Raw genomic sequence first — 16,040 nt, 5'->3', positions numbered from 1 at the left:
CTTGAATATACTCTGAAGAATTATGTTAACATGTACTGTTGCTTCTTTCTTTTATTTGTTTAGTTACTGTCGCTTTATAGTAATTTTTTGCTTTTTCTTTTGCTTTTCCTATGAAAAATAAAAAAAAAATGCCTGTTGGGAACCTACTGCTTTAACCTGTTTGTCTTCAAGTCACATTTTTAACCATTTCATGAACTGAAATATAGTAGTACATATTTAAAAAAAAATGGTATACTGCACCATTTGTTTATCTTTTTGTTTTATAAACAAAGTGAGATATTTCAAGCTATTTGTTTGAGGTTTGATCTCAAACCTTCAAAAAGCAGTATTTAACTCATTTAGAAGAATCAACAATATGTGAAATATAAGAAATAAATTTAAGCTGAACTGATCTGAATTAAAATCAGTTACAGTAATAAACTGTAGAGTGTATTTTGTGAAAGTTCTCAGGAACAGTGATGTGCAGCAGTGGGTCCCTCAGTCTATCCTGACTCAGAACACTTGAAGTTCTCACACATGGAAATCGAATGTATGATAAGCTGCAGGATTCAAACACAAGTGTAACTTATAAATACATGTTCATGCTTTTATGAAACAATGAGAGAGAGAAGGGAAAAGAGCAGGGCAGACAGAAAGGTGACAGTCTCAGGTGTATAGACTATAACAAAACGGTAACAGGAGTATTTTCTGTTTGTGTTATTAGCAGTAGTAAATAAGATCCCAGCTGGTGATCACATGTTTGACTTCTATGAAAAAAGCACCTTTCTTTTAGCTTAAGGAGTAAACCATCAGCTCGTTAAAACAAACGTTAAAGTCCGTTTGGCTTGACACCACGGAACCGAGCCAGCGCAGTAATCGAGCTAACATTAACAGTACTATGAATCCTGGTTGTACCGTGTATATTCGGGACTGAAAACCAGGCAGCATTCACAACCTGTCTGCATTTCAGCTTGTTCTGTTTGTGGATATAACACTGACTTTAATTGTCGAAAAACTCTTCACATTCTCTGTAAGATTAAAGTTAACCATTGAACGCCGTATATTTTAAAGGCTTTAAAACCAAGTAGAACCTGAACCGCGTTAAGTACTAACACCACTAATTTTGCCGACATGTGGCCAACAGTATTGTTTTAATGTTCTTCGTTATTAAAGCATTTGTATCGCTCCATAAATAACAGATCATGTCACATGTCCACATCAATGCTCCCTCTATTTTTTCATGTGTATGAGCGAACATACAAACTCCCTGAGCGGTCTCTTGTGAGCAACAGCAGATGTGTGCACTGCAGGCACGTGCAGAGGGGGGCTAGAGGGGCCCCGCCCCTTTCCTGATGGGTGCCCAAAGTGCCCTTTTGTTGAGGCAACTTTTTAAAAAAAATTTAGTGTGTGTGTGTGCATGCGGAGTCCTGTCTGTGCCCCTCAACAATAATATTTAACTATTAATCACAGTTTTGCTAAATCAGAATCAGAATCAGAATGGGTTTTATTGCCAAATGTTGAGCAGGTTTACAACATTAGGAAATTGCTGCGGTGCTTCAGTGAAAACATGCTGTCATAAATTGCGCTTAAATAGACATGAAAAAAATAAAAGTAAGAATAAGAATTAAAAGTGCTACGTAGAAAGATATATGCATGAGATATACATGAGATATATACATGAGAATAAGAATTAAAAGTGCTACGTAGAAAGATATATACATGAGTGCAGGTGGTGATCAGTGCCAAAACATGGAATCATGCAGTGAACACAGCGTAGGGTCATGAGTTAGTGGTGGGGACAGTCGTACGTTTATTGTTCATGTGTCCAACAGCAGAGGGGAAGAAACTGTTCTTATGGCGAGAGGTTCTGGTGCGAATGGACCGGAGCCTCCTGCCTGAGGGGAGCAGGTCAAACAGACTGTATCCAGGGTGAGAAGGGTCAGCTGAGATCCGAGCTGCACGCCGCAGTGTCCTGGAGGTGTACAGGTCCTGCAAAGATGGGAGTCTACAGCCAATCACCTTCTCAGCAGAGCGCACAACACGCTGCAGTCTCAGTAAGTAAATAAAAGGATCTGGCTTGCATCAGTCACATGATCACATTTAACCAATGATCGCCCTTGACGGCAGAACGCGCTGGTTACGAGCCGGGAACGAGCTCACAAAGAGCACGCGCATTTTTTCCGGTCCGGAGCTGTAGGAGAAACACAAGTTAACTCAGAGACACAGACTGATGCGACAAAACCAGTAAGTAGGTGTACAGCGTACACTGTAGTGTATAGCACCCAGGAGTATTAGCTTATTTTGTACACGTTGGTAAGCTGTCTTGTTGCAACTGATGAACTGAAACAAACGAGCGTGCTGTGTGTGCAACAGCGCGACAAACATTACCTGTCCTTTTATTAACTGCACAAGTAGTGCTGGTCACAGCTGCTGGCTACCTGTGTAAGGCTGTCATGGGTCTGTAGCTCTGTCACCGTTTTAGGGAACATATTTAGTTTTAAAGTATTTAGAAACATATTTAGTTTTAAAGCAAGTTACAGGGCTTTTCCTGCCTTTCTGGAGGGATTATATTTCACTAAAAAATGATCTAATATGCATGTCCACATAATTATGCATTATTATAATTATAATATATTAAAAAACACACACTGTATTTTAAAGAACATACATTAAGAAGCAGATTATATTAGATTTATATTTTAAATAAGACAAAATTAGGATTTTACAGCAGTAAAAATAAGCTTTGCCCTGCACAGAGTGGATAGTGAAACAAATGGAATCATCATAATGACATTATTTCATATTTATTACTTCCCCCTCCTCATTGCTTTATTATTGTAGCTCTAGTAATAAATAATCATGTAAGGATGCCCATAGTATATACAGTATTCTGAAGAAGGTCTAAAATTTCACTGTGTGCGTGCATGTGTGTGTTTTATGTATATGGATTATTTTAAATTATTACTCATGATATAACATTGTCCAGACATGCCTGGTAAGGACATGAGGAGGAAACAGTAGGAGCTGTGTGAGGCTACTAAAGGCAGTGCTATAACATTTTTCTGTCATCATTTTATTATAGATTAAGTGCAAGAGTTGTTAGGTGTGGATAATTAGATTATAGTTTATTGCAATAACAAGTTGTGCCTTGTTCTCAGATAGACAGCAAGTGGAGAGTGATATATGAAATGATGGGATGGAAGGAAGAAGAGAAGCAAAGAGTGAATCACAGGCAGAGCCTAATTTATTTCTCACAGTTTTTTGTTGCCTTATGGTTCCAAGCGCTGTCACCAGTCTTTGCATTTTGTTATTATCTCATGACACTTGTTTAATCAGCTACCATCTCTCCTATGGACTTTTTAATGTCTACAGTCTCAGATCAACACAGCCCCGCCCTCCAGCACTATCAGCAGCAGGAGCAGCAGCAACCCCTCAACAGCAACATTGTACCCATCAGGTAAAACATAGGCTACGTTTGCTTTACTTGTTGCCCATATTAGATTCTTGATGAATGTTTGTTGTTGTTATTCAGCCTGGTTCAATGTGCCCCTTTTTAACTTTGAGCACCCGCCCCTTTAAACGTCTCTGCACGGCCCTGGTGCACTGTGGTCACGCCAGCATCGAATCCATCCAAGTTACATGGTTTATTAAAATAATCAAATTACAGCATTTACATTTATGTCGGACTACTTTTAATTAACTGCTTTAGCCCACTTACAATGAAAATTTTAAAAGAATCTTGTTCATGACCTGTGTAGTATGTTAACACTATTGTTAACTTGAACTCCAATTTTGAAAACAAAACTTTCTTCTTTTTTTTTTTTATAATAAAGCTCTGACTTATATTATGAGTATGAGTCTAGGGTCTGGGACAGAGTCCTGTAACTCTCTGTATGCAAAATACAGTATATAATGACCAATGTTGGGCAATTAATTATATAGTTACTTCTTCAAAAAGGTAACTGAGTTATGCAAACAACAAAGTTTTTTGCAGCTGTTTACCTAAAAATGCAGCCAAGGCGTTTTTTAAATAAACATTAAATAAACTATTTACAGAACAATCAGCTGCTCTGCATCAAATTTGATGCCACACAAATCATAATAATCCGATTATTTCTAATAAAAGAAGAATGTGAAACTTAAGTTTGCCTTTTTACTTCTAGGACTTGAGATAATTTGAGCAGTGGTACGTTTTTGGTTTTTTGCCACTCAAGTGGGGGCATTCAAAACGCCACTCGGTGCCGATGTTTGGCTCTTCTGGCTTGCCATACCGCAATATGGTCCCCATAACATATAGACCAACTTCCTTTACTTCCCGGAAATACAGCATTCATTCACTAAGATGGCGACACTGACAGCAGTCCGGCCAGCTTTCGGGGGTTTCAGTTTCGACAACTGTAAAAGGTGAGCGTTTTTCCGCGAATGAAAATTAGAGCAGAGGAAGTACATCATTGAGTTTAATAGATGCCACTGTTTAAATGTGGACGCCGCTTAGGTTTGTCGCCTTTTCGTTTGGCTTTCCCAGTGATGCTAACTCGGCTTCCACACAGTGACTCAGGCTTTTCCCCCATGTTAGTATTAACGATTCACATGCCGCTCATGTTTAAAACCACGACAGGCTTTGCTGTTCATAGTGGGTTTTGCGTGTGTTTTTATATATGTTGCAGTGAAGTCATTTCGTTTAAAAAAAAAAAAAAAAAAAACAGTCTGAACTTCGTTAGGTTAGGTAAAATAAAACAGGTCCTGGCAGTTTTTATTTAGGAACCCGAACCCCCCGCCTAGCCTAGCCAATCAGGGGATTATGGTTAGCTAGTTGTGAAAAAAACACGAACTCGCATCCAAATTAAAAACGAGACGTCTGAAATAGTATGAAGATTAACTGAAACCATATTGCAAAATTGGCTAAATTAAATATGAAGTGTGCATAGACAGTGTCTGTCCGCTCTTGTTGGGTCGTAACATAAAGAGCTGAAGTGGAACTGAGTGTCAAAAAGTGTTCACACTCTGTCCTTTTCATTCTTTTCTTCTTTTTTATCTTTGACGTTTTTTCGGGGTCATTCACGATCAACTCCGCGATCACTATGCTCTATTCCGGCACACTTGTCAACCAGTCAACATTCGGCAGTCCCTTCCTTCACCTGCTTCCAGCGACTCGCAGTCAGGATCTTGTACTCAATAAACAAATTAAAACGCAACTGAATTTAAAATAAATATTCAAAATGGGCTAAAGAAAAAATATTTAAAACGATAAAAACACGAAGCGGACCCCCAATTCAGTTATTGACATGAAAAGTGGACTGAAACAAGTTATAACATGGTTATGTTATAATATAATAATTACATAATATACCCTTATATTATATCGTGTTATGATATAAATTGTTGTGTTATAATATAAATATGAAAAACTTTTTGCCTAACTGACATAAAATAGAAATGCAAAACTAACTGAACTAATATTCTAAAACCTATGTGCTCTTTAAACGTTCCCCTGATAAAGGCGACTCATTAAAGAAAATGTATTAAAACTAGCCATCTTGCTCTGGAAATTCAAAAACATGTGAGACAAAAAACAAAACTGAGCTCTGTTATTGTCATTGTGAGTGCTATTCTAAACCAAAGCTTTTTTATGTTTGTATTATTTGCTTATTGGCAATGTAAGTAAAGAATATTTTGAACTTTTGACTGTGATGCAAGGCTGCTTCAGTAGAAAGTAAAAAATGTTCAATAGATGACATATGAACACAATTGTGTTTGTGTAGCTGTGCAGTCGTGTTAGGTAATACCAGTAATATTTTTTCTTCACAGAAATGCAGTTTTGGAAATTGAAGCTAGCAAAGTGGGTTGCAGTGTCCCTGCTGCTCGAAAAACAGGAACCACAATCTGCGGTGTTGTCTTTAAGGTGAGCTACCAAAACCAGGCTGCTGCACATTGGTCAGTTAGGAGCGAGTGTGTTGTAAATGGCCTGTATTTGTATAGTGCTTTATTTAGTCCATGGACCCCAAAGCGCTTTACACTACATTCAGTCATTCACCCATTCACACACACATTCACACACTGGTGATGGCAAGCTACATTGTAGCCACAGCTGCCCTGGGGCGCACTGACAGGGTTATTGTTGAGTGCATATAAACATAGGGTACTTATTTTTTTAAAGTTTGCTTTCAATAGATTTAAACAAAGTATTACAATAATGAAAAACTGTTGACTGTTAAAGAATTAAACAGTTAATCAGAATTTAGTCTTCTGCAGAATTGGTATACTCGTACTATAAGATACTTGGGTTCAGAAACAAAGTATTAAATTATTATTTACCTTTGCGGAATAGCACTAAAGCCAGCAGTGTTTCAGAGTGGCTCTTTAGAGTTTGAATGTTGTGTTGTGTTTTTTTCGTGAAGGATGGAGTTGTCCTTGGAGCTGACACACGAGCCACTGAGGGAATGATAGTAGCAGACAAGAACTGCTCCAAGATCCACTACATATCCCCAAACATTTAGTAAGTAACAGGTTTTTGAGCTTTGTGATTTTTTTTTTCTTTTAAATCTAGATTTTATACTTATACGTACACACAAAGCTTTGAGAAAATATCCCTATTTATTTATTTTTTAAATTAATGTCTCATTGATTCTGGTGCAACTGCATTATTGTCCAGCTGCTGTGGGGCAGGAACAGCTGCAGACACAGAGATGACCACTCAGCTTATCTCCTCCAACCTGGAGTTGCACTCCCTCTCTACAGGCAGGCTGCCACGTGTTGCCACCGCCAACCGCATGCTCAAACAGATGCTGTTCAGGTATACGCTTCCTTCTCTGTAACTCAGTATTGTCATGTAATAGTAGTCCTAAAGAAAGTGAGGAACAAATTACATTGCATATTTCTGCTCTTGTTAAAAGTTTATATAAAAAAAGAAAATGGTATATGTGATTGTGTTTGTAGGTACCAGGGTTACATTGGTGCTGCCCTGGTCCTGGGTGGAGTAGACTGCAATGGCCCTCATCTTTACAGCATCTACCCTCACGGCTCCACTGACAAGTTGCCCTATGTTACTATGGGTCAGTGCCACACACTGCTATATGCCTCTCATGTATAAGCTCCAGCTTTATGTGTCGTTGGATTTGTGTAAAACCAACAGTGGCAACATGAACCAAACATCAAACATTGATATTTTTAGTTTGATAGTCTTAAATGTATATATCCTGGTATTTTCCTGTAAAATGTCACAAATGTTTCTACTAAAATAGACGGACCAACATAAATTGCAAAACATAAATGAAATAAATATGATAATTCACAAATTTAAATTTCTGTCAGGAGGTGTTGCAGTCTGGATAAAACGGTTTCACATTTCTTTCTGTTACCCAGCTTGTTCACCTTTTCACTGGGAAAGTTGTTTTCACTCATTTAGGAATAATTTGGTGTATTTGAAGTAGGATTATATGAGGGTCTGATCCTACACATTTAAAAGAATGACTATAGGTCTGTGACCTGGTTCATGCCGACAGAATTGATTCTTAGTCATGATTAATGGTGTTTAATGTAGAGTCGTGTCAGGTGACTGGAGATGAGTTATAGTGGTAATGTGTTCTGTTTGTCATGTTTTCTGACTCGGTTAATTATGGCAGTTGGCACCTTAGTAATGTACATTTTTTTTTCCCCTACAGGTTCCGGGTCCCTAGCTGCCATGGCAGTGTTTGAGGACCGTTACAAGCCTGACATGGAGGTGATTCTGCCACTTGTGTATTTTATTCAGTTTAATTAATTCTATTTATATATCACCAGTTCACAACAGGACTCACCTCAAGGTACTTGATATTGTAAACTAAAGATCCTACAGTATTAGAGAGAAAACCTCAACATTAAGACTATGAGGTGCACTTGGTGACAGTGGGAACAAAGAACTCCCTTTTTAATGTGAAGAAACCACCAGAAGAGTCATGTTGGGAAGGTTCCAGCAGCCATCGGTCACTGAAAGGGAAGAGGGTGAAAAAAGTGCAAAGACAAGGACAAAACAGAAACTAACATGCAGTAATGACATTTAAATGCAAGTACGTTAGCAGCCTAAACTTAATCTTAAAAGTAGAGATTATGTCCCAAACTGGGAGCAGGTTCCAAAGAAGAGTGTAATACCTGACGGATTTGCCACGTATTCTATTTTAAAGAAATGAAACTACGTGTAACCACATGTGACATTAAAAAAAAATAACAGTGGAGGAAGATTTTGTTAATCACTTTCAAATGGAAACACAGTACTGAACTCTTTCCCAATGTTTTACAGACCATTATACTAAAATAAAGGTTAAGACATGGTCAGACAAGTAGTTCACATAGACACAACATGCTACCTGCAGATTTAAAAAAAAATAAATGTGATGATGTAATTTTTAATTTTTAAAAAAAAAAATTGTTTCCAAAGGAGGATGCAGCCAAGCAGCTTGTGCGTGATGCCATTGCTGCAGGCATCTTTAATGATTTGGGCTCTGGCAGCAACATCGACCTGTGTGTCATCACCAAGAACAAAGTGAACTACATCAGACCACATGATGAGGCCAACAAGAAAGGTGTCAGGTAAGAACGATAATGCTTCAGCAACGATAGTTTAGCTTTTGAATTAGCATCTGAATTTCATCCCTTCCTGAGGTTGTTACCATGATGACGTGAGTTGGATAATCCAGAGCTGATGGAAATGTTTTTCTGGGAGTTTTCAGTCCCAGAAACAGATGAGTTAATTCTGAATTCTGGTTTTTAAATATAACTACAGATTCTGTCTCCCCAACTCCTGCTCAGCCTGAAGGAAGTGACACAAAGTTTATTTTCCTCATACTAAGGGGGTAAGCTGTGACCCTAAAAGCAGCCTTACAAGTATCTAAATGAACAACTTGTAAAAAATTTCACACAACTTTCTTCTGCTAAACGTACTCCTTAACAGGCCACTACAAATTTTTACCCCTCGGCTGTAAAAGACTGATGGGGTGTTGTCCTCACCCCACCAGGCAGGTGGGCGGCGTGGACACTTAAGTTTGTGAATGTGATAACGTAGGCGCTTCAAATTGATTATGTGCATCTGCCAAAAGTCTTGGACGAGTTTGAATCTGTGACCTTGATCTCAAGGTCAGAGTAAGTTTTCTGAAAATCTTCTCAATGTGATAACTTAAGAACACAGTGATGTAGTATTTCCAAATTGATACCATAAGTGTCTCTACTAAGAGGCTGAGGAGTCGAGCTGGTGGTTGCCAGTGTTCTTCCTACATTGCATTGTCATCAGTTTTTTAATCACCTCTTGGCTGGTTTTGAGTTTGCAATCAATGTGGCCAGTCCTTCTGTAAAGAGCCATGTCTGTTCTTGCACCCAGACATCACACAGAGGGGATCCATTATGAGGCAGCTGTCAAGTTCTGGTCACTGTTTAAACCCAGGACACTTTTTGTTTTGTTTTTTGTCACCTTATTGGAGTTATTAATCATTAGTCCTGCATGTGTGATTGCTGCCATCTGCATTTTAACATTGTCATAGACTGATGGTATTTGGAAAGGCTCCATCCCTTTGAAATGAACGAATGAATTATTATTTTATTTTATACCCTGTGCTTAACTGTGATTACGTGGTGAACGCAAACTCGAGGCATGTTGTTTCTTGTGTTGGGGAACTAAAACGTCTCATATTTGGGGGATTTTCAGTTCAAAGTTGAGGTTGTTGTCACACAATTCGCGTTGAGCACTCAAATGCAGCCAGTTGTAAGAGCAGATGCTGCTGCTTCATGTCTGACCAACACAAGTCAAATGGATTGTAAAGAACAGTGAAAATTCTGTTCCTTTAATAAATTGTCATTTGGGACTGTGAGTCACTATGAGACCTGAGAATTCAAGATATTTAGCTGCTGCACTTGTACACTTGTGTTAAATTGGACATGTGGACAAGCAGCATTTGATGATCAGACGCTGAATTGTTGTCTTGTTCTGCTTGAAGAGTCACTGAGCTTGAAGCCTTACAGCTGTGAGTATACAGAGTGCATTTTTTGTAGTCCAAGCCTAACAGTCTGTCACCTTTACCTGAGTGGACTACTAACCACATTTCTGATTTGGGTCCACTGGGCCTGCTTAGTGTGACTTCGCCTAACTAATGTGCATGGCAGTGTGCTTTAGATGAAGTGGCATGTTGTGCTAATAAAAATGAAATGTGTATTAAATGAGCGCCAGCACAGACTTGTTACATGGAAGCGATGAGCTCTGGGGTTTTGTTTTTTTTAATTGGAAATCTTTATTCCATGTATCTCTTTGTAGAACCGGCGACTACAAGTACAAACAGGGAACTACAGGTGTCCTGACCAAGGCTGTAACTCCAATTGACCTGGAGCTGCTGGAGGAGTCTGTACAGACCATGGACACCTCCTAAAATGGAATGGTGTGACTCACTACCCTGATAAAGCCTAAAACACGTTGCATGTTTTTCCCATTTTTTGAAATAAAATATTTTTCCCTGGTTTTGTTCCTGGCTGTGCCTAAATTTGAACTAGAAATAAAATGGTCTCAAAAGATTCAGTCATATCACAGCTGCTTACTGTCTTAAATGTTTAATTCCAAAAGTTTTTTACTTTAACAAAAATAATTTTAAAGTTGAGGTTTCTAGTTTTGGAAAAAGAGAAAAACATTGCGTTTTCATCATTTTAAAATATATATATTTTTGTTTAATTCTTAGTAACTGCCGTTTTTGTTTGGTTTTAAAGAATAAAAGAGAAATGAAATGGAATAAGGAAAGAAATAATTAGACCTGGGAGTAAGGGAGTCCTTATCCCTAGAAGATAAACAAAAATAAAAACAGATAAAACAATTAAAACGTTAAAAAAAAAAGAGAAATATGAAAATACATTAAACAGTAAAAGAGAATTTAAATAAGACCGTAATGGCGGACATTGCAATCTCACCTGAAATGGAGAATTTGGGTCAATTAGAAAAATATGTCAACGACAGGATGTTGGATAGTATAGAAGATAAGAAAGCCAGATCTACAACGGAAAAGAAATTCAACAAGAGATGGGGGTAACTGGAAAAAGGAATGGTATGTATCATCTTGTCTTGAGGGGCTAATACCCAGGGGTGCAGCCTGGGTATTTGGCTGCACTCCTTAGGAGAATATGAGCAAGCACAGAAAGAATGGAAGGAAGGAGGGATGAAATGGATATCAAGCGAGAGCACATGGTGACGACCGTAGATATGTGCTACTGGACTAAGTAAAAGTCCAGACTACAAGTTTCAAGGTGAAGACCACATAACAAAGAACTGGACTGCTGACTACAAGACCTGGAGTTTGTACTGTGCCCAAACTTTACCCAGAATTACCTGATTGTGTGAGTTTGCCTAAATATTACAGCACACATGGGAACGCTGGTCTACAGCTCAGGCAGTAGTTGAATTCAGGGATAATAGATGTCACACCTATGGGAGAACCTGATGCAGAGGAAGGAAAAACAACAGGATGCTGGTGAACAGTGTGAGGAAGAGAGAAGGTGGTCCTTTTTGAAGGAGGGGACCAAGAGATTAAATAAGTTAATGACAAATTGGCCCAATATGACTGCCAAAGTGGATGTAACCACAGATCTCAGGTAAGGAGGGCACATGGTCGTTGAGGCCCTGGTCTATGCCGATTCCTCCACATCAGGGGATTTCAATTGGAGTTCAGCAGCCCTGAGGAATTGAGAGGATGAGTGACTAAGATTGGTCATATGGTTCGCCAGTGATACTCAGAAGCCAGAGGGATAATTATGACACACAGGATGAAATAGATTATGAAGAATTACCTGCATCTACATCAGATCTACGAACTGAACCACTGGAGCATCCGGATCTCACCTTGTATACAGACTGATGTTGTTACAGGGGAGAGAAAGGGAACGGAAAAGGGAAAAATTACACAGCCAGCCTCAGATCAGGTGCCAGAGATTGTGGCTCTCACCAAAGCACTACAACTCTCAGAAGGGAAAAGAGTGAAGAACAATTGGAAGAAAAGATACGAGCTGTACTGATGCCCAGAGAAGTAGCAGTGATGAACACTCCCTACTGTGTATTTACTAGATGGAAGTATGCACCTCCAAGTATGCAGTTTTCAATTCAATTTTGTTTATATAGTACTCTTTTACAACACTTCACATTTCAATGTGCTTTATATAGTAAGGAGCAGACCCTAGCAATCTAGTGATCCTTAACGAACCAGTTAGAGAGGGAGAGTGTCCACCCTAATGAGCTAGAGGGTGAAAGCGAAGCAGGGGTGTTTCCACAATTTTTGAAAATTGTGTGACCATAAACAAAGCATGGTGTAAATTAAGGTGTAAATTAAGTGCTCAAAAAATGGTTTTAAAAAAAGGTAAAAAGATTACAAGACATTGTTTTCTTTGTTTCTTTCCTTCAGGAATTCAGGAGAGTGACTGTCTTTTAAAAGATTTAATTTGTTTCAGCAGTTGAAATTACAAGTTACAGCACGCTGGAATCAATGTGAACCAACGATCTGCTTCACAAAGGGGATGACGATGATGATGGGGTAATGCAGTTCTATATCACAACAAAAACAAATATTATTTTGACTATCTTCTCCTGAAAAACAATGCGGCCGGTCCTGTCGTCTCTGACTCGATATTCCTCTGCACTTCAGTCATCGTCTCGACCCTGCTCCTTTTCCTGGAAAAAGACAGAAAGAAAAACACCTCGCTCCCTAACCTTGCTGTATTAATATTAGATAATAAGTAGAAAATAACAGGCTGAGAATTGCTAGCTAAGTCTGAGACATTCTGTTCACACTCCCTTGGCCAAGAAAAATATCCCCCTGACTTTAACTAGTTATGATCTATAAGCACTGCAACTCAACATATCAATCTCAATAGTTCAATTCAATCAATCTGAACTAATGCTTCTGACCTTTACTACACGGAGTGCCAGCTCTTAATGAGCACACTTGGAATGTGTATATAAAAATCACAAAAACAGCTTTATTTAATAATTTTATTCCTAACAGCATCCACATATGCATAAGCATACTCTTATATACAAATGCCTATACAAGCATCTAGCATACTAAATACAAATAATTGCATAAAGCATCTATGGGAAAAATTTATCTGAGGAGACCTTGTTTGTGTTGACTTGACCCTAGTCCCATCCGCTCACATGGAAGAGACAGGGTTTATGACCTATACTGCACCCAAACACCAGGGGCGATAGCTATGTTTCGCCTTCATTTTTTGGGGAGCGTTTAGGTTGTCCCTATTTTTTAAAACAAGTGAGTAGCCCCCCAAAACAGGAAAGTTGTGTACAATGTGAGGAACCATGGAGTAATTTTTGATTTGGATATAGTCAAAAAATAATAAAAGATAGTACACCCTTTGCAGACCATCACCAGGTCTTTACCTGGGTTCAAAATGATTTAAATTCAAATGAAGAACAACATGTGACATATTACAGGGTGTCAGTTTTTAACATAATGCTGCCCTTTTGGTTTAGTTTTTGTCAAATGAAGAAGTACACACCATGATTCAAGAGCTTATAGAAACCACCATAGCAATGAACTGGTCTGCATTGGTGCATCATATCTTTATTCTCTTCCCCCTCCTGCCCCGCCCCCTCTTTCTTAAATAGATAACTATCATATCTGATATCATATCTCACAGTACAATAATATTGAATGGGTTGCATTGTTGTATTTTGTCATGTTTCTCAGGTCTTTGTCTGAATTTCTACGAACATTATTGCTAAGGATTGTCTTATTGCATTGGAGTCACACTGGGTTAAATATGTACACTTGGGTTTTAAGGGGTATTTATTATTTTCTTCTTTTTTTTGGGTTGTATGGAAGCCCCAAACGCAATTTCATTGTTCTTGACAATGACAATAAATAAATAAATACTTCAAATACTTCAAAAATAGCAGCAAAATATTTAAGTAATGATTTTCTTAATGACTTTATCAGTCTCTTACATGCCTGTGGATGAAAATTGGCACACTCTTCTTTATGTCATTGAGGCTCATCGAGGTTTCCGGGCATTCCGAGATCTCTTAAATCAGCGGTCCCCAACCTTTTTTGCGCCATGGACCGGTTTATGCCCGACAATATTTTCATGGACAGGCCTTTAAGGTGTTGCGGATAAATACAACAAAATAAAACTAGTACTGGTACCGAAAAAAATATTTATTCATAACACACGTGAAAAGATCCAGGAAAACCGAGTAAACGATAAAAACGATAACAAAATAACGCTGAAAACCGATAAAAACCCTGAAAACTATACATTTCACAACTGAGCCTCAACTCTCGCGGACCGGTACCGGTCCGAGGCCCGGGGGTTGGGGACCACTGTCTTAAACTCTCACCACAACATTTCAAGGTTTAGGTCTTAATGTTGACTGGGCCGTTGCAACACACTGATTATTTTCTTTTTAGCCACCCTGTTGTATATTTTCTGGTGTGCTGGGAATAATTTCCTGCTGCATGACACGGTTTCAGCCAGGCTTTAGTTGTTGGAAAGATGGCCCCACATTTTACTCTAGAATACTTTACTTAGAATACTATACAGAGGAGTTCATGGTTGACTCAGAGCAAAGCAAGGCCAAAAGATTATGCCTCCACCAATATGCTTGACAGTTGGAATTAGATGTTTGTGCTGATACGCTACATTTGGTTTTCTCCAAACTTGGCCAAACGTTTCCACTTGTTTAAAAAGTCTTATCGTTTGCTGAGATACAGCTTTGCAAACTCAAGCTGTGCTGATGTGTTCTTCTTATGGTGAAGGGTCTTGCTCCTAGTAACCCTTCTGAACAAGTAATAATTATTTAGTCTTTTTCCAATTACTGTCAAGAACTTTAATATTTACCACACAGACAGATGTCTCTCTGAATATTGCGTTTGTGAATAATATTTCTCACTGTAGAATGTTGGACTTCAAATTGTTTTCGTTTCTCTAAGATCATTACTGATATCTTTTCAACTAATAATGAACACACTTCTGAATGCTCCCGACTAGCAAACTAAGACAACGGCTGTCATAGATAGTTGCACTTGCTAATAATCCTTTATCATCAGCTGCAGATGTTCTATCAGTCTGTGGCGGTGTGCTTGGAATAACTGAGCAACAAGTGTGCTTTTCTAGTCTGTTGGAGAGGCAGCATCAGAAAAAATTCTGGGATCAATAACGTTATTCTTATTGTTTGTATTATTATTCTTAATAAGAGACATTTGATTAGCTGGCTATTCCTTATCCTATTATTTCCTCTGTAAGCAGGGGTTTAGTTATTTTTCCACACACTGCTTCTTTATTTTTGATTAGTTTTGTCAGAAAAAAAGTAATATTTTGTGTGTTAAGATTAGAGATGGCACGATACCACTTTTTTATGTCCGATACCGATATCATAAATTTGGATATCTGCCGATACCGATATGAATCCGATATAGTGTTTTTTAATCAACAAAACTGTTTTTTAAAATATCTTGCTGCATTTTGCAAGTCTGCAAGTTCATACTCAAGTTTAAAACAACAACTACACTAAAGCTATTCTGTTATACCTGTATACAAAAAAAATATTTCATAGTTCAGCAATACTGATCAATCTAATAAACTTAAACCTACATCATCCTCACTATTCTGGTATTTTAAAGAGTACTTAGCATAAATATTAAGCAACCTAACTAATAGGGTTCCAACTCCCAGCAACAACAAAAATAAATAAATAAAAAATAGGGAACCACCCCTCACGCTCCACCTCATGATGCTTAATCGACGTAATCAACCTTAATTTGATGAAGTGTGAAAAAAATGCACAGAAATCAATTATTTTTCAAGAAATATTAAATAGATTCAGCATCTTTCTTCAACAAAATTGCAGACAGCACAGATGGTACCATCCCAAAGTAAAAAGTACTATAGCTTACTAGGGTATATATATTAGACTTAATAGTCACTATATACAGTAATTGACTTCTATTCATTTTACATCAAATTAAAACTTTGGGTGTCAGATAATTATTTATTAAAAGCTCGACATTTTAAATGAGAGTAAGAAAGAAAAGTATGTCTTTGTGCCCCCT

The 16,040-nt window shown here is 38.1% G+C and overlaps 1 protein-coding gene across 2 annotated transcripts; it reads left to right on the top strand.

The window, feature by feature from the left end:
- The first annotated feature begins 4,288 nt into the window (after positions 1 to 4,288).
- On the top strand, positions 4,289 to 10,509 carry psmb7 (proteasome 20S subunit beta 7). Of its 2 annotated transcripts, XM_026172835.1 has the most exons (9): positions 4,289 to 4,383; positions 5,788 to 5,881; positions 6,378 to 6,475; positions 6,632 to 6,772; positions 6,916 to 7,031; positions 7,641 to 7,699; positions 8,393 to 8,544; positions 9,942 to 9,968; positions 10,256 to 10,509. In XM_026172835.1, exons 1-9 carry the CDS (start codon positions 4,322 to 4,324, stop codon positions 10,365 to 10,367), a joined length of 861 nt encoding a protein of 286 aa, XP_026028620.1. In that variant the 5' UTR covers positions 4,289 to 4,321; the 3' UTR covers positions 10,368 to 10,509. The 2 variants fall into 2 exon arrangements, with proteins under 2 accessions (XP_026028620.1, XP_026028622.1); XM_026172837.1 differs by lacking the exon at positions 9,942 to 9,968 and having other exon boundaries at positions 4,291 to 4,383.
- The last annotated feature ends 5,531 nt before the right edge of the window (positions 10,510 to 16,040 follow it).

The sequence above is a fragment of the Astatotilapia calliptera genome, chromosome 7, assembly GCF_900246225.1.
Source record: "Astatotilapia calliptera chromosome 7, fAstCal1.2, whole genome shotgun sequence".
NCBI lineage: Eukaryota > Metazoa > Chordata > Actinopteri > Cichliformes > Cichlidae > Astatotilapia > Astatotilapia calliptera.
Note: the sequence above shows the minus strand (reverse complement) of the source record. Positions and strands in the feature narration are given on the sequence as shown.

Coding starts and splice junctions, on each gene's coding strand:
- psmb7 (XM_026172835.1), top strand. CDS start 4,322: ATGGCGACACTGACAGCAGTCCGGCCAGCTTTCGGGGGTTTCAGTTTC. Junction 4,384..5,787: donor AGTTTCGACAACTGTAAAAG/GTGAGCGTTTTT, acceptor TTTTCTTCACAG/AAATGCAGTTTTGGAAATTG. Junction 6,773..6,915: donor CTCAAACAGATGCTGTTCAG/GTATACGCTTCC, acceptor TTGTGTTTGTAG/GTACCAGGGTTACATTGGTG.